Source organism: Triticum urartu, chromosome 5 (assembly GCF_003073215.2).
Source record: "Triticum urartu cultivar G1812 chromosome 5, Tu2.1, whole genome shotgun sequence".
Classification (NCBI taxonomy): Eukaryota; Viridiplantae; Streptophyta; class Magnoliopsida; order Poales; family Poaceae; genus Triticum; species Triticum urartu.
In genome coordinates this window covers 276,995,774-277,022,657 of record NC_053026.1, presented here as the reverse complement: position 1 = coordinate 277,022,657, position 26,884 = coordinate 276,995,774, and the positions used below count along the sequence as shown (strand labels likewise).

Sequence of the window (26,884 nt, the reverse complement as noted above, 5' to 3'; positions counted from 1 at the left end):
CGGCCCCTCCTGGGCGGGTCATAACTGATAGCTATATCCCCAACAGAACCCATGGCCTCGCACTCCCATTCGGGTGGACCAATGGCGTTCCGACAAAGCCGATCTACTGCCATGACACTCTCCCGGCCACTCCGACCCACTCCCAACTGGGCTAGTCCTGGGTGGCCCCGTGTCTACCAAAGACACAACGACCACCGTCGTGGCCAAACGTCCCTCACGAGGACCGGATCCATAATAATAACAACAACAGGCACACAAGGTTATGTCTGCTTACCGGGCCAGGGTACCGCACGCCCATAACCTTCCCTAGTTGGAGGCACCGGCGAGAGGCACGACAATAGACCTAGTTAGGACCTTCCCATAAAGGTAAGCGTGGTTGCACTGGTCAGTTCGATATGGTGGCACCATGACTCAGCCAACAGGTGTTCAAGTTCAATTTAATCCGGTTAAACTTGAATGCAAATATGCTGAGCCATGATAAAATAACATGATACAATTACAATGTATGAGCATGATATCAACATAAGCACGGGGGCAACATAACTAGCCACCATATCAATAATGAATCATCTCCAACTAAGCATGGCATAATGAAGAGCATGAATATTACCAGTACAACACTACTCATAGCATAACATGACCACTAGCATCAACAATAAACATCATGCAAGAACATATCAACAATGCCATCATGCAAGCATTTAACCAACTGGATGCAATGGAACATGCATAACAACGGTACCCCAGACGGTAGTCATGCACCGAAGACCATTGCCAACATCAACATATACTACTAGCAAGCATACGCATATGAAAAGAATACTAGCAACTAGCAGGGCATGACAACTAGGTGCATAACAACATAGCAAGAAAGTAAGCATGAATCCATAAGCATTACCGAAACAACTATAACCATATTTTAAGCAAGCAAACATTTAATAAATATTCAAGTTGAAAACCATGGCTACTGCATGACTATCATGCAAGTGGGTATTGTGGCTTGCCTAGGGTGATGGAGACTCCAGGAAGAAGTGCGGTGAAGCCGCGGAACGACACGTCGGACGGTACGTTCTCGGAGGGGGCTGATTAGAGGCAAGAGCAAAATGGTCATTTTCACTGTGAGAACACCTAGTGAAAATGTTACCAAAAGATAGAGCTCGACGATACGAAGAAGTGAGCGCTGGTTTCACCTCAATCGGAGTTACGGTTGAAAAGTTGTGAGGAGTTGAAGATCAGGGACCAATTTGTGAAGACTTTATCACCAGCAAGTCCCTCACAGCTGAAAATAGAAAACGCCTTTCATAGGAATACGTTTTCAGAACTGAGAACACGTATTCGAGGCTGAAGTAGAACGAGAGTACGCTTTCCTTAGAGGAAAACGTATTCTCAGAAATACTTCTCCACTTACGCTGAGCTGGCAAGGGGTGGGGGCGATCGGGTCGTCTCCTTCCTCTCGCTCCTGTGCTCCCGTGAGCAGAGGAGAGGAAGCAGGGGAGGGGCGGCAAGGGGGCCAGCCGGCTCCGGCCACCTCCGGCCAGGGCGCGGCCACCGGAGGGGTACGGGGCGGTGCAGCGCCTCCTCCTGGAGCAGCAGCAGCGCTGGGGAGAGGCAAGGCGACGACGGCTGGCGGGGACAGGGACACAGGCGGCGGACTCCGGTGATGAGCCCGGCCAACTCCGGCCACCTCTGGTCGAGCTGAGGGAACCGGCGGGCTCGGGGGAGGGCCGCGCACCCATTCATAGGAGTAGAGGGCACCGGGGACGACTAGAATGGCCGCGGGGAGAGGAGGGCAGAGAGGACCGAGGCGGTCGGGGCGGTGGTGGAACTCGGTGGTGCGGCCATATCCGGCGAGGGGCGATGGGTGGGGCGGCTAAGTGGGATGAGGGTAACTCGTTGGACATCTCGGAACGGCGAGGGGAGGCTTGGGTTGGCCGGAACCATGCCGAGGCCGAGGCGTCCATGGCGAACTCCGGCGAAAAGAAGAAAGGGCCGAGGGCTCTGGTGGGAAATGAGGCTTGGGGAGAGGCTGGTGAGGTGAGGAGGGACTCGGGGCACGCTTTAATAGCCGCGGGGAAGGCTCTGGATCTCACAAGCTAGCTCCCGACCAAGCTTTAATGGCGGGCAGAGGCAGGGCGTGGCACGGGCATGGCGTTTGCGAGACATTGATGGCGAACCATGACGAAGCACCGATGCACGGAGACGTAGTCGAGCATGGGCGAGCTCCTGGACAAGGTTTGAGGTCGAGAAGAGGAGGGAGGAGACGAGCATAGTGGCCGGAACAAGCCAGAGCACGCCTGCAGCCATGACGCAAGCGTGATCACCACGCGCACTGGCACAAGCGGCGCTCTTTGGCGCGGCTAACCATGTCCAGTGTATGGACCTTGGTTCCCTTAGTCCAAATGAAGAACTAAATCGGTCTAGGGGCAAAGAAGAGATTTGCACTTAGTTTCAAAAGTAAATCGGTAAGAAGGTGTTTGTAACTTCTTGTGGTTAAACCAGCTAGGTAACGTGGTAACTAGTTTGTCTGATGATTATCACATACTAAGGTGATGCTGATCACCAAACATCAGACTAATAGGAGGAGTTTAGATGAGGGTTGCAGTAGAAAGTGCAAATCTGGCCAGAATCAGGGATTTGGATGATGCACTCACATACTTGATCTCTGTGAGCTGAAATTTGGCAGAGAGGGGTTATATGATGATATGAAGCTTCTGTAAATATTTCATGCCATTTGGAAATACCAAAATGGCACTTTCTTCACAAAGTTTCATTCTGGACAGAAACTTGGAAAACTTTCACAGGGCAATTGGATTAAATAATTGAGCTAAAACTTGGTGGAGGGAGTTTATATGGATACGAGAATGCCCTGGAATATTTTGAGCTGAAATGAAGCAATATAAAATATAGTTTCTTCACAAAATGAAAATCTGACCAGAAACTAAGATTTGAATCTGGGCTCACATAGATGAGTTAAATGAGCTCATATTTGGAGGAGAGTCATTATTTGATAATAGGAAGGTCCTTGCAAAATTTCAATTCATTTGGATATGTCTAGCTTGTATTTCCTTCACAATCACTTCCCTCAGACAGGAATTTTGAAAAATTGCTCAGAAATATTTACTAGGAAAATTGAGTTGAATTTTCGCATGAGCCAATTATATGGACAGGAAAAGCTATCCAAGAAGTTTGGGGTCAATCAAACAAATATAAATAGCACTTCCTTTGCAAAGTGTCATTCAGGACAGAATAGGAAAATAATTATTGGAGGATTATTTTTGAACATTACAATGAAATATTTTGACATATTTGAGCAATATAGGACCCAAAAAATTTATGAGAATTATTTGGGAATTTTAGGAGTGACAGAAATATAGGTTGCTTCACAACCTAGGGTTTTAAGGGTTATTCCTTTATCAGAAAATGAATATTCCCAACAAAAGAATTTTGGGTTAGGTCAAGGATGGAAATGACATGATATTGGGATGATGATGAGGGTTACAAGCCACTATAAAACCTAGGAAGACATGATCTTCCCAAGTTTCAGAACCACATAGCCACGGAAAAGCAAAACAAAACCGGAAGTCCAAGAAAAAGAAAAGGGCAAAAAATTCAGGCTGTTACAAAGAGAGAGAGAGAGAGAGAGAGAGAGAGAGAGAGAGAGGAAGCTATCTAGCTACTAACTACGGACCCGAAGGTCTACAAAGAACTACCCGCGCATCGTCGAAGAGGCACCAATGGAGGTGGTGAACCCCATCCAAGATGGTGTCTAGATTGGATCTGGTGGTTCTGGACTCTACGGTGGCTAGATCAATATTTCGTCGACTCCCCTAGGGTTTTGGAAATATTGGGGTATTTATAGAGCAAAGAGGCGGTCCAGGGGGCACCCGAGGTGGGCACTGCTACCTCTTGAGCATGCATTGGTTTTCCCTTGAAGAGGAAAGAGTGATGCAGCAAAGTAGCGTAATTATTTCCCTTAGTTTTTGAGAACCAATGTATCAAACCAGTAGGAGACTGCACGCAAGTCGCCTAGTACCTGCACAAACAATCAATAACCTTGCAACCAACGCGATAAATGGGTTGTCAATCCCTTCACGGCCACTTGCAAAAGTGAGATCTGATAAAGATAATAAGATAAATATTTTATAGATTGTAAAACAAAGATTGCAAAATGAATAGTAAACTAGAATTATAGATCGGAAACTTATATGATGTAAAGTAGACCCGGAGCCATAGGTTTCACTAGTGGCTTCTCTCATGATAGCATGTATTACGATGGATGAACAAATTACTGTCGAGTAATTGATAGAAAAGCGCATAGTTATGATGATATCTAAGGCAATGATCATGAATATAGGCATCACGTCCGCGTCAAGTAGACCGAAATGATTCTGCATGTACTACTATTACTCCACACATCGACCGCTATGCAGCATGCATCTAGAGTATTAAGTTCATAAGAACAGAGTAATGCATTGGGCAAGATTACATGATGTAGAGGGATAAACTCAAGCAATATGATATAAACCCTATCTTTTTATCCTCGATGCAACAGTACAATATGTGCCTTTCTGCCCCTGCTGTCACTGGGAAAGGACACCGCAAAATTGAACCCAAAGCTAAGCACTTCTCCCATTGCAAGAAAGATCAATCTAGTAGGCAAAACTAAACCGATAATTCAAAGAGACTTGCAAAGATATTGAATCATGCATATAAGAATTCAGAGAAGAACCAAATAATATTTATAGATAATCAAATTCATAAACCCACAATTCACCGGATCTCGGCAAACACACCGCAAAAGAGTATTACATCGAATAGATCTCCAAGAACATTGAGGAGAACTTTGTATTGAAGATCAAAGAGAGAGAAAAACACATCTAGCTAATAACTATGGACCCGAAGGTATGTGGTAAACTACTCACACATCATCGGAGAGGCTATGGTGTTGATATAGAAGCCCTCCGTGATCGATTCCCCCTCCGGCAGATCGCCGGAAAAGGCCCCCAGATGGGATCTCACGGGTACAGAAGGTTGCGGCGGAGGAAACGTGGTTTCGTGGCTCCCCCGGATGTTTTCAGGGTATAAGAGTATATATATATGCGAAAGAAGTAGGTCGGTGGATCTCCATGGGGCCCACGAGGGTGGGGGCGTGCCCCCTGCCTCGTGGAAGCTTCGCGGACTTCCAGACTTGTACTCCAAGTCTCCAGGGTTACATTTGTTCCCAGAAAGATCCTCGTGAAGGTTTCGTTCCGTTTGGATTCCGTTTGATATTCCTTTTCTGCGAAACACTGAAATAGGCAAAAAATAGCAATTTGCACCGGACCTTCGGTTAATAGGTTAGTCCCCAAAATAATATAAAAGTGCATATTAAAGCCCATTAAACATCCAAAACAGATAATATAATAGCATGGAACAATCAAAAATTATAGATACGTTGGAGACGTATCAGGCACAACCCACCAGGGGGTGCCTGGGCCTCCTAGCGCGCCCTGGTGGGTTGTGCTCTCCTCGGAGCACCCCCAGGCGCAGCCATGGCCCATTATGTTTCTTCTGGTCCAAAAAAATCTCTGTAAAGTTTCATTGCGTTTGGACTCCGTTTGGTATTGATTTTCTGTGATGTAAAAAACATGGAAAAAATAGTAACTGACACTTGGGACTATGTCAATAGGTTAGTATCAAAAAATGATATGAAATGACTATAAAATGATTATAAAATATCCAAGATTGATAATATGACAGCATGGAACAATAAAAAATTATAGATACGTTGGAGACGTATCATCCACTCAAATCATCTTTCCACCATAGCCAAATCTGTGAGAGAGAGTTGAGCGTTGGGGAGACTATCATTTGAAGCACAAGAGCAAGGAGTTCACCATCAACACACCATCTATTACCTTTTGGAGAGCGGTGTCTCCTAGATTGGTTAGATGTCACTTGGGAGCCTCCGTCAAGATTGTGGAGTTGAACCAAGGAGTTTGTAAGGGCAAAGAGCTCGCCTACTTCATGAAGATCTACCCAAGTGAGGCAAGTCCTTCGTGGGCGATGGCCATGGTGGGATAGACAATGTTGCTTCTTCGTGGACCCTTCATGGGTGGAGCCCTCTGTGGACTCGCACAACCGTTACCCTTCGTGGGTTGAAGTCTCCATCAACGTGGATGTACGATAGCACCACCTATCGGAACCACGCCCAAAATCTCCGTGTCTAAATTGCGTTTGCCTTTCCAAACCCCTTCATTTACCTTCATATGCAATATTTTATATTTCGCTACTATACTCTTAGAATTGCATGTGTAGTTTGATTGCTTGACTCGTGCTAAGTTGCTAAATCTGCCAAGACTTAAAATTAGGAAAAGACTAGATTTTTATTTGGTCAAGTAATCTAATCACCCCCCTCTAGACCTACTTTCGATCCTACAAAACCTTATCTTTTTATCCTCGATGGAAACAATACAAGACGTGCCTTGCTGCCCCTACTGTCACTGGGGAAGGACACCGCAAGATTGAACCCAAAGCTAAGCACTTCTCCCATTGCAAGAAAAAAACAATCTACTTGGCCAAACCAAACCGATAATTCGAAGAGAATTACAAAGATATCAAATCATGCATAGAAGAATTCAGAGAAGATTCAAATAATATTCATAGATAAGCTGACCATAAATCCACAATTCATTGGATCTCGACAAACACACCGTAAAATAAGATTACATCGGATAGATCTCCAAGAACATCAAAGAGAACATGGTATTGAGAATCAAAGAGTGAGAAGAAGCCATCTAGCTACTAGCTAATGGACCCGTAGGTCTGTGGTAAACTACTCACGCTTCATCGGAAGGGCAATAGAGTTGATGTAGAAGCCCTCCGTGATTGAATCCCCCTCCGGCAGGATGCCAGAAAAGGCCCCTAGATGGGATCTCACGAGAACGGAAGGTTGCGGCGGTGGAAAAGTGTTTTTGTGTATGCTTCTGGTGGTTTGGGAATATATGTGAATATATAGGAGGAAGATCTAGGTCAGGGGGTCACCGAGGGGCCCACAAGGTAGGGGCGTGCCCTACCCCCTTGGGCGCGCCTCGTGGCTCTTCTGACTTGCACTCCAAGTCTTCTGGGTGTCTTCTGGTCCAAGAAAAATCATCGCGAAGGTTTTATTCCATTTGGACTCCGTTTGGTATTCCTTTTCTACGAAACTCAAAAATAAGGAAAAAACAAAAACTGGCATTGGGCTCTAGGTTAATAGGTTAGTCCCAAAAATAATATAAAATAACATATTAATGCAATAAAACATCCAAAACAGATAATATAATAACATGGAACAATAAAAAATTGTAGATACGTTGGAGACGTATCAACCTTCATATGCAATGTTTTACTTTCCGCTGCTACACTCTTAGAATTGCATGTGTAGGTTGATTGCTTGACTTGTGCTAAATTGCTAAAATCTACCCACAACTAAAATTCGGAAAAGGTTATGTTTTTATTTGGTCAAGTAGTCTAATCACCCCCTCTAGACCTACTTTCGATCCTACAATAGCATCACCATCACCTCGTGCTGCCGGAACGCATCTACTACTTTGATCGTCTTGCTGGATCAAGAAGGTGAGGACGTCACCGAGCTGAACGTGTGCTGAACGTGGAGGTGCTGCACGTTCGGTACTTGATTGGTTAGATCGCGAAGAAGTTCGACTACATCAACCGTGTTAATAAACACTTCTGCTTACGGTCTACGAGGGTACGTAAAGACACTCTCCCCTCTCATAGGTATGCATCTTCATGGATATATCTTGCATGTGCGTAGAAATTATTTTGTTTTCCATACAACGTTCCCCAACAGGAGTGTCCTTGACTTGAAGACGGTTCAGGGGCTAGTGATGGTTCAGGGGCTAGTGATGGTATCCTGGACTAGGGGGTGCTTGCCACGGGCTCCCGAACATATGGGCTGGGCTGAGGACCCCCAAGATTATCAACCAGTGGGCCACGTTTGTCGGGTCCAAGAGCGTTAAGGTGGACATCTTCCAAATACTTGGCGCATACTCCAAGACTTAAAGGTCGTCTTCGTCACGATTACCCTTAGATGTAACCTACCTATGTGTAAATCCTAGGCACCCCTTGTATCTATATAAATCAAATGGCGAGGACCACATGCGACAACTCTCACACACCCTCAATCTTGTGGTAGATCAACATGTAACTTGTACCCCCTCCAAATCAATACTATCAAACATAATGTAGGGTATCATCTCTCCGAGAGAGTCCCAACCTGGGCAAATCATGTGTCTATGTTACCATCATGCCAAGCCTACCAGCTCGAGACCCCTTACTCGCGATCACGCCCCATCAACATTAATTTTCATGTGATTGTCTTGAGGTGGCAGCCAACATTGTACATCTACTCGGGGAGTAGAAGTGGTATGAAGGACCTCCGGTTTAGGCAGAGACTTCAAATCCATCAGCTAATGAAGGAGCTGGTTTGGTGTGGGGTTTGAAAAATAGACTCATGAATCGTCTTCCGCCTCGCGTACCAAATAACTTTTTTATACAATAGTGATATTCTTTGTTTCACTTTTTATCTTTGGATTCTTATCTAATGGTCCAGAACGGAATCGTGGATGCAAGGAGTAATCTTTTTCTTACAAATTGGATTTATTTCGTACATTTATCTATGAGAAAATCCGGGGGTCACCAAAGAGTTACAACCATCATGGTGAATTACTCAGGTTTTTTATTTTTGAGATCTCGCACTCGGCTCTTTTTTAGGCTTTTTTTTATTTTGAGGAATTTTTAGGCTCTTATTGTCCATCTACGTTACACAAGCTCTTATCCGATAAAGCCCAAGTGACACGTGAAGAGTAAAAAGGCCGGCCCAATAGGCCCCAGGGGGTACGCGGAGGCCGCACTATCCTCCTCTTGTACGCCGCCCCAAATCATCCCGCCTCCTCCCTTCAAACTTCAAAACCCGAAAGGTGGTCGCCGCCTCCGCCGCAGCCGCCTCACCCGGATCCCGCCGGCGCTGGGGAGAGCTTTCCTCTTCGGCACAGATCTGAACGCGGACCGCTAGGGTTCCCGCCGCTGCATTCTCCCCTCGTATACCCTAGAGCCTGCCCGTCCTCCCCGAGCGCAGGGCCCCTCCCGCGCCTCGCTGCCCCACATCTCGCTCTTGGCGAAGCACTCCAGCGACGGCGGCCTGCCTCCTCCAGGACCGGCTGTCGACACATCCTCCCTCGCCGCCGGATCGACGGCAATCCAGTCTTTCTTGCTCGCTCCTCTTGGGCCTCGGCAGATCGACGCGGGCGGCGACCCTCTCGCCCGTCCCTCCCGACGCCGGCGAGTTCTTTGTCCTCACATTCCCCTAGATGCTCTCCTTCCTTGCACACCATGGCCGCCGAATGTGGGCTTTCTTGTTTTAAAGAAAAGAATTTGAGCTTTCTTTTTCAACAACTGGTGGTGCCCCCATTCTTTTGCAAGAACTCATGAATCTGATGGTATAGGTAATCTGATTTCTTTAGTCTGATTACAATATTTCCAAGAATCCTGTACTTGGGTTTAAAGGGTGGGTGGTCTGCAAAATCCGAGTTTCCTTTTTAGAGTTCTGGTTTTACGGCCGTTCTTTAGAGCACAATTTTTCTCATCTTAATTAACCCACTGCCCCCATTTGTAGATGCCCTGTCAACACGATTTGGAGATATTGTTTGCCCAAGTATACAACCGATCTGTCAAAATATAGATGCAGGACGTGACATTACATTTTCTTCTACGTGCTCCATGTTTTGTGCAAGACTTGCCGTCGTGGAACTAAATGCCAGGGCTTATTACAGAATGAAATACCTTTTCTGCAAAAGAAAAAGAACATCATCAGTTTTCGTATTTTGATTAAGTATAATGCAAACTGTGCATCTTGTGAAGTGGGTTTCATGGCTATGGGTTTTCATTTCTTCTCATTTTTCTTTCATAGACACAATACCAGAAAGTAATTTGTTGAAATTATGCGTATGAATAATAACTAATCGGTTGCTTCTATGATTTTTATGATCTGAGGAATTTACTGTTTCTCTCGCTTATGCGCTCCTCTCAGAAGACTGGATAAACTCGTACTTTCACTTGCTTATTTAGCAACGTTGCATGATGCTTCATGCACACCGTAGTCTTATTCCCCTTTCAGTTCTGCAATGCTACTTCTTGCTATCTTGTTTGTTCAGTGCATGAATCCATAATGCCATCTTCATTTTAACCCAGTCAGGCTTAAATGGCTTCAAGAAAGGATATTCCCGTCCTTATTGCTTGCCAAGGTCCCAGTGGCCGCGTCACACGAGCTCAAGTTGCTAATAGTAGTAGAAGATGTGGAGTGGCTCACCCCGCACTGGTACCTGTGAGAACTGAACAAAAACCGACAGCGAAAGGGAAGACAAAACGGGGAGCTTTGGATGAGAATACTTGTGTAAGTGCTGTAGCTTCAGCTCCACACCCTAAAAGGAGAGCAGTGCTCAAGGACGTGACAAACATAAGCTGTGCAAACTCATACAGAAATTGCACTGCTGTGACTAAGCTACAGGTACCAAGATGTTCCACATATTATTACAGTATCCTAGTTTGATTTGTTGACCATTACTTTTTCCCAAACATATATATTCAACTAAATGAAGAGCTATTTCCTTTGTCCCAGTTGAGGCCCACCCAAAAGGTAGGACGAAATCCAAGCAAAAACAAGCAGCGCTCAAAGAAGGTCCCTAAGCCACCTCTTCCTGCTGTTAGTGGAACTTCATTTGTGAATGATTGTCACAACGTTGAAGAAGCTCAGAAGGAAGAGCTTTCACCACCAAAGGAGGAGCCCACTGCTTTGCTTGAAAACAAAGGGTCGTTGTTGCAGAATACTGAATGGAACAGGGAGAGTGGTTTTCATGAGGCATTCTTTCACGGAAGGACCACAAGAGATAAATTTGAAACTGCTAACTCAAACACTGGTTAGTTAAGTCGCGTCTTTTCTCTACTGTTTAGCATCTGGACTTAAAGATAGGTTTGAACATAGAAGTCCAAAAGACTGCTTGGTGATTCTCTTCACTTGTAATTTTACACTTTGTTGCTGGTTGTCTGGTCATATTCTGAGTATATTCTTGAATCTTGACGGTCTTCCTTTTTTGCGAACAAAATCTTGATGGTCTTTCTGTGGCCACAGAAATTATGAATAACAAAGCATATTGTAAATGTTTTGTGCACTACTCATTTTTGACAAATTTGTAGATACTCATGTATTCTGTTTAGTGGGGTACTAGCATCTAAAGAATCTGTATCTTTTTTCCAGGGGACTATGCTGGTTTAAACATTATAGATATTGACAAAGATAATGGCAATCCGCAAATGTGTATTTCCTATGCTGCAGAGATATACACAAACCTAATGGCTGCAGAGGTATGTTGATGTTTTTTGGTAAAAGGGGAGAGTTTCTACTGTTTAGACGGTCTTCTAAATTTCTCATATTTTACATGCCTTATTAAGCTGGGAAGAATTTCATTTTTGGACGCTTGTGTTTCATCTCTGTGCTATGGTGTTAGTATGCTATTTTTGTGAAAGCATTTGAGCGTCCATCTTATATGCTCATGTTATGCCCCAGCTTATAAGAAGGCCTAAATCAAATTACATGGAGACTTTGCAAAGGGATATTACAAAAGGCATGCGAGGAATCCTCATTGATTGGCTTGTTGAGGTTTGTATGGATTGCTTCCGATTAAATTTATACATAATAGTTTAACTACTCCCATGTTTTTACGATTGAGCATTCATCATTGCCATTTCACTGCAACTTCGCATACAAACTTATGTATATAACTTGCAATTATGAAGTAACAAGTTGCATGTGGATGTGTGTTTTTATGGAAGGTAAGAACTCTGCCCATTCATTTCACAGAGAGGAATAGACCTCTAGGTTTTTACACCTGTCCAAGCTCAACTCAATAGCTTACATAAACATTCTTTTTCATTCTTGTCTGCCTGGTTTCTTTGTTTCCCTTCCAAATCTCATAACTATTGGATGCCAGCGCTGGAGGATTTTATATGAGAAGTTTGAATCAGTGGTGATGATCCACTCATGCATTCTTCTTGCACCACATAACTTACCCAATTCCAAATTGAGCCGAACATGACATGATTAAACTCGTGCTGTGGTGGTAACATGTGCAGTATACACATATAGAAAACATATAAGTCGCGACCCTGTGAATAGTGTAGAGGTCAGAATAAGGTATCCGGTGGTCTTCAGCACCAGAAACATACGTTATGCATTTCCCACATGCATACGGGAAACCTGCATTTTCTTTTGTCCCAAATCAAGATCCTTGTTCCAGTTTAATCTTTAATGTCCATAACTTCTCAGTTTATGAAGCTCTATCTTTGCAGGTTGCTGAAGAGTATAAACTTGTTCCAGACACGCTGTACCTAACTGTATACCTTATCGATCAATTTCTTTCTTGGAAATATATTGAAAGACAGAAATTGCAACTTCTTGGAATAACTAGCATGTTGATTGCCTCGTAAGTTTGTATTTGCTTGATTTTAATATTTATTAATATAAAAAACAATGAAATTGATATGAAGATTTGTTTTGTGCCAAACACATCAATTATGTTTATCGTTTGATTCTTTCTGCTGCCATGGGCTCCAGTGATATCTTTCAGTAGAATCATTTAAAAGTCTACTTCCATCTGCAGAAAATATGAAGAGATCTGTGCACCACGTGTTGAAGAATTTTGTTTCATAACTGATAATACATATACAAAAGACCAGGTACTTGTTTCATGTGTAAGTTTGAACAATTGTTAATTACACATATGCGATGTGTCATTGTTGATCTGCCATAACTGATGTCATCCTGATTCAATAGGTGCTGAAAATGGAGTGCCAAGTGCTTAATGGTCTGGGATATAATCTTTCTGTTCCCACAATCAAAACATTTCTCAGGTTAATGTCTCAGGATGACTAAACATATCATATCATATTTCTATTCCAATACGAAGTTTCTGTTCATCACTAACAAGCCTTTCCTTGAAATTTTATCAGGAGATTTCTTAGAGCAGCGCAGGCTTCTCACAAAGTAAGACTGGCATCCAACCATATTAGCACAGTTTTAATTCATTTTATATGTATGGCGCTGATCACTAACTTCTCAAACTACATTCCCAGGCTCCTTCTGTAACTCTGGGTTATCTGGCCAATTATCTCGCGGAGTTGACTTTGACCGATTACAATTTCCTGAGGTTTCTCCCTTCAGTGGTGGCAGCCTCGGTAGTCTTTCTTGCCAGATGGACACTTGACCAATCAGATCTCCCATGGGTTCGTAAGAAAACTCTGGATACAGACCTCTATACACCATGTGAACAAGTATTTTTTTGTCTCTAATATATTGTATTTCTTGTGCAGAACTGTACTCTGGAGCATTACACCTCATACAAAAGTTCTGATATTCAAATATGTGTATGCGCTCTATGGGAACTTCAGGGCAACACCAACCGATGCCCCCTTAATGCCATACGTGAAAAGTATCAGCACAAAAAGGTATGCAATCAACATTTGCTGCTTGAGTTTCGCATGAATCTTTTTGTGTAAGCTTACAGTTTTAGAATTACCTGACAACTTAGTTTTATTTCTCGTTGCAGTTTGAATGTGTAGCCAACATGTTGTCGCCGGAGCTGGCTCAGTCGCTCTTTAGTAGACAAGCTAACGACACCAATCCCCTGCTGATCAATGACTCTTAGCAGCATCAATCTCCTGACAACCGTGTGGCCGACAACTCGATTTTTGGAAGATCCTGTAGCTTCCTCCCCCCTCTGATCTAGGTGTGCTGTGTTCTCCGGCGAGCTGTTGTTTGTCCGACCTTTCTCGAGCCATGCAGTAGTAAGTGATGGCTCCCATAAATATTGCTGGAACGTGATTAAGTTGGTGTGTAGGCTGCTGATGCCTTGGGTTGATAATTGTATGATGATCCTATCTGTATAATATCTGCCGTCTGCTTGATTTAACGTAGATTTGCGTTGACTCGACTGTTTTCCAGAGTGTAATGTAGTGTAATGCTCTTAAGATTATAAGAGCGCTTGAATCCAGGATGATGTAACCTGCTACAGGCACATATTACTTGGTTTGTAAATGTAGCCTATGTTACGCTGAACAGAAGAGTTTTCTTTTCTTTGTGAAACTAGGCAAGTGAAGAGCCAGTAGGTAGCTTTATGCAATAGTCCCTCCTTCCCAAAATAAGTGTCAACTTTAGTACAACTTTATACTAAAGTTAGTATAAACTTGAGACACTTATTTTGGGACGGAGGGAGTATGATTTAGTAACTATGAAACTCTCCCGTGGCTCCTGTTGGGTGACTTTAATGAGATTCAATTTTTACATGAGAAGGAAGGTGGCAATTCAAGATCGCAACAGTACATGCATCCTTTTCAGAATGCTATAGATGATTGTGACATAAGGGATATTGGATGTATGGGTCTCTTTTACTTGGCATAGAGGAAAAATAAGAGACAGAGAGACTTGACCGAGGCCTTATCAATGATGCGCGGTCACAGTTTTTTCCACATGCAGCCTTAGAGAACCTGGAGTATAATGATTCGGAGGCTCCGAGAGATGAAATGTTCCCGAAAATGGTGCAAGCAGCGTGGGACAAGGTAGGGGCTGATCCTACAGTGATATGTATATACTAATAAGGTACACGTGCAGTGCACGCATGAGATTTGGCAACCAAATTATGAATAAATATCATATTATAGCATGTAAGTTTTGAGTTATATATGCATGATGTAGATGTTTGTTTAATTTTTATAATTCATCTCATTCAAAATCAATTAGTTTTATAGAAAAGCTAATCTATTTTAAGATTCATGGAATTGTGCGTTGTAAAGCATAAAGTAAAACAAACAATGGCAATTCATCTAGAAGAAAAATTGGGCAATTATGATACAGAAGATTCTAGAACAAAGGAGAAGTGCTTGTGTTTTGAGGTTTGTGCATTATGCTTAAGTTCAACCATGGAGTCTTCTAGATTGTACATGTGATAAAATCTGATGGAATGTAGATGATATCCAACGGCCAGTAGTGCTCGGATTTGCCATCTTTGCACCGTCGGATTGGCTTCATCCAACGAACACCTTTCAAAGTTATTCGCACACTATATAGGTGTATAAATGATATGACAAACTTACACGTATGCATGGCTAGTTTCATGACTGGGAACAGTCGATCAAAGGGTGCTTAAAAAACTGAAGAAACGTCTTCGGAAAGCTCAGAGGGAATTCGAACAAGCTATGTCCGGCCCAGTGAATGATGAAAATGAAGAGAATTTTTTGGCTGAACTTGTGGAATACTTGTTGTAGTTGGAAGAGATCTAATGGATGCAAAGATAGAGCTAATTGGCTACAAAAATGCCGACCGGGTTTTTTTTCATGCTTTTTTGCTTTGGCTCGAAGGAAAAGAAATTTTATAAAAAAACTAAAGGATGAAAATGGCGATTTGTTATAAGGTATGCCATCTTTGAACCCCCACGTTTAAAATTATTTTGCTAATCTTTTCATATCCAAGTGCAGCATACATATCCTACCATTTTGCAAAAAGGTTGATTGTAAGGCCAACAAATAAATGAATGATATGCTATTGGCTCCATGCACTCCTGATGATGTTCGTAAAACAATTTGCAGTATTTGTGAGCTCAAGGCCCCTCGTCCGGATGACCTCCATGAAATTTTTAGTGTTAGCACATGTTAGGTGATGAGATCATTAATGAAGTTCCGCATGCTATTAATTCAAGGCAGATACCAACTGAATGGAATGATATTCTAATGTTTTGATCCCAAAGGTCGATTCCGCAGAACTGGTAACTCAGTACATAGACATAGTCTTTGCAATGTCATACAAAGTTATTTTGAAGATGTTGGCTGCTCATTTGAAAAGTATTATGCCTGACATTATTTCCCCCACACAAAGTGCCTTTGTCGCTGGAAGATTGACCACCGATAACATTCTTATTACTTATGAATGTGTGCACAAAATAAAAAATAAAAAGTTGGCCAGTCATGTTTGTGTGCAGTGAGGTCAGATATGCACAAGCCTTATGCCCGTGTTGAGTGGATCTTCCTCAAATATCATGCAAAAACTGGGATTTCATGAGCAATGGATTGAATTAATTATGGCTTGTGTTAGCTCAGTTAGCTATGAAGTATTTTATGGGATTAGATTATATAGAAATGCACCTTCAGTTTCACGCCTTTTATTGGTGAGGATTCTCTTATTCTCTTGAAAACAGATGTTCTAAATGCAACTTCCTTAGAACAAGTTTTAGCGACCCGACCCAAATGGATCAAAGTCTTTGTGCTTAAGTGCTATCCCTGGATCGGTTTGCTAGCACACGCAGTACTCGATGAAATATAACAGAGTTCAATCACATACTTTATTACATCGGGTCCTCAAAAGAGTATTTATTAGATAAATATGGCTGAAGGCCAACTAAAATAAATAACCACAGAAGCATTAAAGGTAAATGAGTCCATCCAACTCCACGACAAATGCTGAGTGCGGACAACGACCTATCGCACCTTAATCCTCATCGAAAAACTCTGTAATATGAGACGTTGCAGCCGTGTAAGTCAACACATGGAATATACCGGCAAAGTCACAGAGAGAACAAATGAAATAACAATATCACTATATGCAATATGGCTGTGGTGGCTCTAGGTTTAAGTTTTTGCATAAAAGCTATTTTTCCGTAACTCAGGATAAAACAAATTTATTACTACAAAGTTGATGTCATTAATGAGATGGTTCCGCCAACCAAATTCTTATAACCCAAAGTTAATATTAACCCCAATTTAATTATAGTAACCATGTCGAGAGTTCCCGATAGTTCCAATTCCAGAGGCTCAAGTTGTCCATACCGGTGACACAACTAATAGATTAGTTTAATACTCTGTAGAGTTTTGCGCACTTTCCGCACAAGATTTGATCCCTCATTGTACGTCCTTGTGCCGCCTGGTGTTTGAGAATAGGATGACCGAAACATGGCCTTTCAGAGAGTTTCCTTGGACCACCTACAATGCCCATCCAATCCTACCATTCATCTACATCTCGTAGCACTGTCCGATCAGAGTCACAACTAAGATCAACCAAGTAAGAGCCCATATTTACTTGTGATTGCACAGGTAAGCTTCCAGTCTTGAAGTATCCATCCGTCTCTTTGAGACAGGGTGGAGCTTTCCTCATGATAACCAGCCTACTCCAGCTCACTTGGCAAATCTACTAGTACTCTAGGGTGCCCTTCAATCATTCTACCCATATGTATATTGAAATCTTGGTCTTGAAATCTTGAGGTTGTAGTCTTGATCAAAATATTCTTGACTCTCACAACTCCCATGTATCACTCATACCAATCCCCGTATACTAAAGCGCGGCATCATAATAATTTCATCGTTTTCCCGGGGCTTAGTAACATGGGTGTGGGTTCCAACCTCGTAATACTACTCAAGATCAAAGTTTCAATATTACCTACTTGATGCATGCTGGAAGGATGAAACTAATGCAATAAAAACATAGGTATTCGCAAAGATGATCAAAGTGACTTGCCTTGGTGACGACCTTCAAACTCTAACGATTGATTGTATCAAGCTTTGCACTCCGAACAATCTAACGAAAGCAAACAATGACATAGCCACTACTCAGAATTCATAAGAACACATAAAAAACTTAGGAAAACCCAAATAAACCCCAAAGAAAACTTCCGAATAGAAAAAAATTTAACAGAAGATAATTTGTAAATTATTTTTTTCAACATAAAGTACATGTCATGAGCTTCTGAAAGTGCAACTAATCCCCGGGTGGTTTTGGTAATTCATAACAACATATATCTCATTGAACTAATATCCATTCAAGATAAACATTTCAGGATGTTCAATGTATGGCATGGCATGACATAGAGATGTGGACCCCTCAAAATGCTAAGGACAAGGATTGGCAAAAGCTCAAGACTCTGCATTTTTGTTTAAGTGATCCAAGATCACATTGAGTCCATAGGAAAGCCAATACTATTAAAAGGGATGAGGTGTTGCTTAATGGTCTACTTGCTCAAAGTGCTTAGTGATATTGCTCCAAAACCCTCAACCACTTTCTCTATTCAAATATGTCCAAAACCTAAACTCCAACTCGGCCCCATCGATATCTTCCATGAGGAGTGTCCAAAACCTAAACTCCAACTCGGCCCCACCGATATCTTTCATCCGGAGCCACCGAGTTCATTTTGACATAGCCACTGCCAAAATCCTAATGATTCGGTAACACCAACGGATCTCAGTCTCACCAAGATGGCCTTGCTAGCTCTCTGTGACTTGTTGCATTCACTTCGGTCTCACTGAGTTCCTCCGACAATGTGTGAGTATTTTACCACAGACCTATGGGTCCATAGTGATTAGCTAGATGGCTTCTTCTCTCTCTTTGTTCTTCAATACAACGTTCTTCTCAGAGTTCTACTCGACGGAATCTTCTTTTGTTGTGTTTTTGTTGGGATCCGATGAATTGTGGGTTTTATGATTAGATTATTCATTAAAAGTAATTGAGTATTTTCTAAACTTTATTATGTGTGATTTTTATAGCTATGTAATGCGCTCTGATCTATCCGTTTGGTTTGGCCAACTAGGTTGATTTATCTTCAGCGGGAGTGCTTTACAGTAGTAGGTTCAATCTCACGGTGTCCTCACCTCGTGACAGAAGGGGTAGCGAGGCACATATTTGCATTGTTTCTACTAAATGGGAAAATGGCGGGGTTCAATCATATTGCTTGATTTTATTCTCTCTACATATGTCATCATGCTCCAAGCATTACTCTATTTGTTATGAACTTAATACCTCAAGATGCATGCTGGATAGCCGTCGAGAGGTGGAGTAATTTTCTTTCTTTTATTTTACTTTGCAATTTATCTATCACCCATTGCCAGATTTGATCCTTGCAATTAGCGAGTACAAGGGGATTGACAACCCTCTTGCCCGTGTTGGGTGCAAGCATTTGCTCTTGTGTGTGTAGGTACTGCTGACTGGACGTTTGCGTGAGTGTCTGATAACCCACAAGTATAGGGGATCGCAACAGTTTTCGAGGGTAGAGTATTCAACCCAAATTTATTGATTCAATACAAGGGGAGCCAAAAGAATATTGGTAAGTATTAGAAGTTGAGTTGTAAATTCAACCACACCTGGAGATTAAATATCTAGAGTAAAGTGATCAGTAGCACAGTAATATGATAGTTTTGATAGTAGTGGTAACAGTAGTAATTGTAACAGTAACCACAGTGCTCCCTCCTTCCATCTATATAGGGCCTAATGCATTTTTGAGGCTAACTTTGACCAAGTGTTAGAGCAATAATATATGACATGCAAGTTACACAAATCATACCGTCAAATTCGTACGTGAAAGGAGCTCCCAATGATATAATTTTCACATTATACATCTCATGTATTATTAATCTTATCAACAGTCAAAGGCGGTCTTGAAAAATGCATTAGGCCCTATATAGATGGAAGGAGGGAGTAAAAGTTTTGTAGCAGTTGTAATAGTAGCAATAGCAATTATAACTTAGCAAGAACAATATGTGGAAAATTCGTAGGCATTGGATGTTGGGGAACGCAGTATTTCAAAAAATTTCCTACGATCACGCAAGATCTATTTAGGAGATGGATAGCAATGAGAGGGGAGAGTGTGTCTATGTACCCTCATAGACCGAAAGCGGAAGTATTTAGTAACGCGGTTGATGTTGTTGAACGTCTTCACGATCCAACCGATCAAGTACCGAACGCACGACACCTCCGCGATCTGCACACGTTCAGCTCGGTGACGTCCCTCGTACTCTTGATCTAGCTGAGGCCGAGGGTGAGTTCCGTCAGCACGATGGCGTGTCGACAGTGATGATGAAGTTACCGACGCAGGGCTTCGCCTAAGCACTACGGCAATATGACCGATGTGTAAAACTGTGGAGGGGGGCACCGCAAACGGCTAAAGATCAACTTGTGTGTCTATGGGGTGCCCCCTCCCCCGTATATAAAGGAGGGGAGGAGGAGGATGGCCGTCCACAAGGGGCGCACCCAGGGGGGGGGGGAATCCTACTCCTAGTAGGAGTAGGTTTCCCCCTTTCCTAGTCCTAGTAGGAGAAGAAGGAAGGAGAGGAAGAAGAGAAGGAAAGGGGGGGGGCTAGCCCTAGTCCAATTTGGTTTGGGCTGGGGGGGGGGCGCCACACCTTGGCCTGCCTCCTCTCTTCCACCATTAGGCCCATGAGGCCCAATAACTTCCCCGGGGAGGGGGGGGGGGTTCCGGTAACCCCCGGTACTCCGAAAGGACCCAAAACATTCCGGTGTCCGAATTTAGCCTTCCAATATATGAATCTTTATGTATCGACCATTTCGAGACTCCTCGTCATGTCTGTGATCTCATCCGGGACTCCGAACAACCTTCGGTACATCAAATAACATAACTCATAATACATATCGTCATCGAACGTTAAGCGTGCGGACCCTACGGGTTCGAGAACTATGTAGACATGACCGAGACACATCTCTGGTCAATAACCAGTAGCGGAACCTGGATGCTCATATTGGTTCCTACATATTCTATGAAGTCTTTATCGGTCAAACTGCACAACAACATACGTTGTTCCCTTTGTCATCGGTATGTTACTTGCCCGAGATTCGATCGTCGGTATCATCATACCTAGTTCAATCTCGTCACTGGCAAGTCTCTGTTGGGGAACGCAGTAATTTCAAAATTTTTCCTACGCACAGGCAAGATCCATCTAGGTGATGCATAGCAACGAGAGGGGAGAGTGTTGTCTACGTACCCTCATAGACCGTAAGCGGAAGCATTATGACAACGCGGTTGCTGTAGTCATACGTCTTCACGATCCGATCGATCCTAGAACCGAAGGTATGGCACCTCCATGATCTGCACACATTCAGCTCGGTGACGTCCCACGAACTCTAGATCCAGCTGAGTGTCAGGGGAGAGCTTCGTCAGCACGACGGCGTGATGATGGTGATGATGAAGTACCGACGCAGGGCTTCACCTAAGCACTACAATGATACGACCGAGGTGGAAATCTGTGGAGGGGGGCACCGCACACGGCTAAACAATCAACTTGTGTGTCTATGGGGTGCCCCCTCCTCGTATATAAAGGAGTGGAGGAGGGGCAGGGCCGGACCCTCTATGGCGCGCCCAAGGGGAGTCCTACTCCCATCGGGAGTAGGATTCCCCTTTCCCTAGTTGGATTAGGAGAGGAAGGAAGGGGGGAGAGGGGGAAGGAAAGGGGGGGGGCGGCCCCCACCCAATTCGGATTGGGCTTGGGGGGGGGCGCCCCCTCGTAGGATCCCTTCTCCTCTCTCCCACTATGGCCCAATAAGGCCCATATACTTCTCGGGGGGGTTCCGGTACTCCGGTATATGCCCGAACTCACCCGGAACCATTCCGATATCCAAACATAGGCTTCCAATATATCGATCTTTATGTCTCGACCATTTCGAGACTCCTCGTCATGTCCGTGATCATATCTGGGACTCCGAACTACCTTCGGACATCAAAACACATAAACTCATAATATCGATCATCACCGAACGTTAAGCGTGCGGACCCTACGGGTTCGAGAACTATGTAGACATGACCGAGACTCATCTTTGGTCAATAACCAATAGGGGAGCCTGGATGCTCATATTGGTTCCTACATATTCTACGAAGATCTTTATCGGTCAAACCGCATAACAACATACGTTGTTCCCTTTGTCATCGGTATGTTACTTGCCCGAGATTCAATCGTTGGTATCTCAATACCTAGTTCAATCTCGTTACCGGCAAGTCTCTTTACTCGTTCCGTAATGCTACATCCCGTAACTAACTCATTAGTTACATTGCTTGCAAGGCTTATAGTGATGTGCATTACCGAGAGGCCCAGAGATACCTCTCCGATACATGGAGTGACAAATCCTAATCTCGATCTATGCCAACTCAACAAACACCATCGGAGACGCCTGTAGAGCATCTTTATATTCACCCAGTTATGTTGTGACGTTTGATAGCACACTAAGTATTCCTCTGGTATTCGGGAGCTGCATAATCTCATAGTCATAGGAACATGTATAAGTTATGGAGAAAGCAATAGTAGTAAACTAAACGATCATCATGCTAAGCTAACGGATGGGTCAATTCAATCACATCATTCTCTAATGATGTGATCCCGTTCATCTAATGATGTATTATTTCCAACAAGTCTATTGCTCGCTCCATTGTCCCGGAGAACGGAGTCTTAGTCATCTTACCCATGAGGCATGGTTCGCAAGCATCAAGTGATTCAAATCAAGTGATTCCAAAAGTCCATCAGCATGGAGTTTCTTCATGCGCTTTACACCAATATGACCTAAACGGTACTGCCACAAATAAGTTGCACTATCATCATTAAACTTATATCTTTTGGCTTCAATACTATGAACATGTGTATCACTACTATCAAGATTTAGTAAAAACAGACCACTCATCAAGGGTGCATGACCATAAAAGATATTATTCATATAAATAGAAGAACCATTATTCGCTGATTTAAATGAATAACCATCTCGCATCAAACAAGATCCAGATATAATGTTCATGCTCAACGCTGGCACCAAATAACAATTATTTAGGTGTAAAACTAATCCCGAAGGTAGATGTAATGGTAGCGTGCCGACGGCGATCACATCGACTTTGGAACCATTTCCCACACACATCGTTACCTTGTCCTTAGCCAATCTTCGCTTAATCTGTAGCCCCTGCTTCGAGTTGCAAATATTAGCAACAAAACCAGTATCAAATACCCAGGCACTACTGCGAGCATTAGTAAGGTACACATCAATAACATGTATATCAAATATACCTTTCACTTTGCCATCCTTCTTCTCCGCCAAATACTTGGGGCAGTTCTGCTTCCAGTGACCAGCCCCTTTGCAGTAGAAGTACTCAGCCTCAGGCTTAGGTCCAGACTTGGGCTTCTTCACTTGAGCAACAACTTGCTTGCCGTTCTTCTTAAAGTTCCCCTTCTTCCCTTTACCCCTTTTCTTGAAACTGATGGTCACCATCAACACTTGACGCTCCTTCTTGATTTTTACCTCCGCAGCCTTTAGCATTGCGAAGAGCTCGAGAATCATATTATCCATCCGTTGCATATTATAGTTCATCGCAAAGCTTTTGTAGCTTGGTGGCAGTGATTGAAGAACTCTATCAATGACACTATCATCAGGAAGATTAACTCCTAGCTGAGTCAAGTGGTTGTGATACCCAGACATTCTGAGTATATGTCCACTGGCAGAACTATTCTCCTCCATTTTGCAGCTGTAGAACTTATTGGAGACTTCATATCTATCAATCCGGGCATTTGCTTGAAATATTAACTTCAACTCCTGGAACATCTCATATGCTCCATGACGTTCAAAACATCGTTGAAGTCCCGGTTCTAAGCCGTAAAGCATGGCACACTAAACTATCAAGTATTCATCAACTTTGCTCTGCCAGGTGTTCATAACATCCGGCGTTGCTCCTGCAGTAGGTTTGTCACCTAGCGGTGCTTCCAGGACGTAATTCTTCTGTGCAGCAATGAGGATAATCCTCAAGTTACGGACCCAGTCCGTGTAATTTCTACCTTTCAACTTAGTTTTCTCTAGGAACATATTAAAATTCAATGGAACAATAACACGGGCCATCTATCTACAACAACATAGACATGCAAAATACTATCAGGTACTAAGTTCATGATAAATTAAAGTTCAATTAATCATATTACTTAAGAACTCCCACTTAGATAGACATCCCTCTAATCATCTAAGTGATCACGTGATCCATATCAACTAAACCATGTCCGATCATCATGTGAGATGGAGTAGTTTTCAATGGTGAACATCACTATGTTGATCATATCTACTATATGATTCACACTCGAACTTTCGGTCTCAGTGTTCCAAGGCCATATCTGCATATTCTAGGCTCGTCAAGTTTAACCCGAGTATTCAGCGTGTGCAAAACTGGCTTGCACCAATTGTAGATGAACGTAGAGCTTATCACACCCGATCATCACGTGGTGTCTCGGCACGACGATCTGTAGCAACGGTGCATACTCAGGGAGAACACTTATACCTTGAAATTTAGTGAGAGATCATCTTATAATGCTACCGCCAAACTAAGCAAAATAAGATGCATAAAGGATAAACATCACATGCAATCAATATAAGTGATATGATATGGCCATCATCATCTTGTGCCTTTGATCTCCATCTCCAAAGCACCGTCATGATCACCATCGTCACCGGCTTGACACCTTGATCTCCATCGAAGCATCGTTGTCGTCTCGCCAACTATTGCTTCTATGACTATTGCTACCGCTTAGTGATAAAGTAAAGCAATTACATGGCGATTGCATTTCATACAATAAAGCGACAGCCATATGGCTCGTGCCAGTTGCCGATAACTCTGTTACAAAACATGATCATCTCATACAATAAAATTTAGCATCATGTCTTGAACATATCACATCACAACATGCCCTGCAAAAACAAGTTAGACATCGTATACTTTGTTGTTGCAAGTTTTACGTGGCTGCTACGGGCTGAGCAAGAACCGTTCTTACCTACGCATCAAAAAACCACAACATGGTATAGTGATTGCTTTTTGATCTTCAGAAGGAACCCTGTTCATTGAATCCGATTCAACTAAAGTTGGAGAAACTGACACCCACCAGCCACCTGTGTGCGAATCACGTCGGTAGAACTAGTCTCGCGTAAGCATACGCGTAATGTCGGTCTGAGCCGCTTCATCCAACAATACCGCTGAATCTAGAATCAACTAGTGATGGCTAGCAATATGTATATACCCACGCCCACAAATCCATTGTGTTCTACTCGTGCATATAACATCTACGCATAAACCTGGCTCTAATGCCACTGTTGGGGAACGCAGTAATTTCAAAAAAATTCCTACGCACACACAAGATCCATCTAGGTGATGCATAGCAATGAGAGGGGAGAGTGTTGTCTACGTACCCTCGTAGACCATAAGCGGAAGCGTTATGACAACGCGGTTGATGTAGTCGTACATCTTCACGATCCGACCGATCCTAGCACCGAAGGTACGACACCTCCGCGATTTGCACACGTTCAGCTCGGTGACGTCCCACGAACTCTAGATCCAGCTGAGTGTCGGGGGAGAGCTTCGTCAGCACGACGGCGTGATGACGGTGATGATGAAGTTACCGACGCAGGGCTTTGCCTAAGCACTACAACGATATGATCGAGGTGGAAATCTGTGGAGGGGGGCACCGCACATGGCTAAACAATCAACTTGTGTGTCTATGGGGTGCCCCCTCCCCGTATATAAAGGAGTGGAGGAGGGGAGGGCCGGCCCCTCTATGGCGCGCCCAAGGGGATTCCTACTCCCACTAGGAGTAGGATTCCCCCCTTTCCCTAGTTGGATTAGGAGAGGAAGGAAGGGGAGAGAGGGGGAAGGAAAGGGGGGGGGCACCCAATTCGTATTGGGCTTGGGGGGGGTGTGTGCCCCCTCCTAGGCTCCCTTCTCCTCTCTCCCACTATGGCCCAATAAGGCCCATATACTTCCCGGGGGTTCCGGTAACCTCCCAGTACTTCGGTATATGCCCGAACTCACCCGAAACCATTCCGATGTCCAAACATAGGCTTCCAATATATCGATCTTTATGTCTCGACCATTTTGATACTCCCCGTCATGTCCGTGATCATATCCGGGACTCCGAACTACCTTCGGTACATCAGAACACATAAACTCATAATACCGATCGTCACCGAACGTTAAGCGTGCGGACCCTACGGGTTCGAGAACTATGTAGACATGACCGAGACTCATCTTTGGTCAATAACCAATAGGGGAACCTGGATGCTCATATTGGTTCCTACATATTCTATGAAGATCTTTATCGGTCAAACCGCATAACAACATACGTTGTTCCCTTTGTCATCGGTATGTTACTTACCCAAGATTCGATCGTCGGTATCTCAATACCTAGTTCAATCTTGTTACCGGCAAGTCTCTTTACTCGTTCCGTAACGCTACATACCGTAACTAACTCATTAGTTACATTGCTTGCAAGGCTTATAGTGATGTGCATTACCGAGAGGGCCCAGAGATACCTCTCCGATACATGGAGTGACAAATCCTAATGTCGATCTATGCCAACTCAACAAAAACCATCGGAGACACATGCAGAGCATATTTATAGTCACCCAATTACGTTGTGACGTTTGATAGCACACTAAGTGTTCCTCCGGTATTCGGGAGCTGCATAATCTCATAGTCATAGGAACATGTAGAAGTTATGGAGAAAGCAATAGCAGTAAACTAAACGATCATCGTGCTATGTTAACGGATGGGTCAAGTCAATCACATCATTCTCTAATGATGTGATCCCGTTCATCAAATGAAAACTCTTTGTCCATGGCTAGGAAACTTAACCATCTTTGGTTAACGATCAAGTAGAGGCATACTAGTGACACTCTGTTTGTCTATGTATTCACACATGTATTAAGTTTCCCGTTATACAATTCTAGCATGAATAATAAACATTTATCATGATATAAGGAAATATAAATAACAACTTTATTATTGCCTCTAGGGAATATTTCCTTCAGTCTCTTTACTCGTTTTGTAATGCATTATCTCGCAACTAACTCATTAGTCACATTGCTTGCAAGGCTTATAGTGATGTGCATTACCGAGAGGGCCCAGATATACTTCTCTGACGATCGGAGTGACAAATCCTAATCTTGATCTATGACAACTCAACAAACACCATCGGAAACACCTGTAGAGCACCTTTATAATCACCCAGTTACGTTGTGAAG

At 43.3% G+C, this 26,884-nt stretch overlaps 1 protein-coding gene across 3 annotated transcripts; it reads left to right on the top strand.

The window, feature by feature from the left end:
- The first annotated feature begins 8,914 nt into the window (after window positions 1–8,914).
- On the top strand, window positions 8,915–14,176 carry LOC125508589 (cyclin-A2-1-like). 3 transcript variants are annotated; one of them, XM_048673345.1, is made up of 12 exons: window positions 8,915–9,482; window positions 10,232–10,543; window positions 10,655–10,952; window positions 11,291–11,397; window positions 11,600–11,692; window positions 12,382–12,515; window positions 12,693–12,768; window positions 12,866–12,942; window positions 13,042–13,075; window positions 13,165–13,314; window positions 13,402–13,536; window positions 13,620–14,176. In XM_048673345.1, exons 2-12 carry the CDS (start codon window positions 10,238–10,240, stop codon window positions 13,734–13,736), a joined length of 1,527 nt encoding a protein of 508 aa, XP_048529302.1. In that variant the 5' UTR covers window positions 8,915–9,482; window positions 10,232–10,237; the 3' UTR covers window positions 13,737–14,176. The 3 variants fall into 3 exon arrangements, with proteins under 3 accessions (XP_048529302.1, XP_048529303.1, XP_048529304.1); XM_048673346.1 differs by having other exon boundaries at window positions 10,228–10,543; XM_048673347.1 differs by having other exon boundaries at window positions 8,919–9,482; window positions 13,638–14,176.
- Window positions 14,177–26,884: the final 12,708 nt, after the last annotated feature.

Coding starts and splice junctions, on each gene's coding strand:
- LOC125508589 (XM_048673345.1), top strand. CDS start 10,238: ATGGCTTCAAGAAAGGATATTCCCGTCCTTATTGCTTGCCAAGGTCCC. Junction 12,769..12,865: donor ATACATATACAAAAGACCAG/GTACTTGTTTCA, acceptor CTGATTCAATAG/GTGCTGAAAATGGAGTGCCA. Junction 13,076..13,164: donor CAGCGCAGGCTTCTCACAAA/GTAAGACTGGCA, acceptor CTACATTCCCAG/GCTCCTTCTGTAACTCTGGG.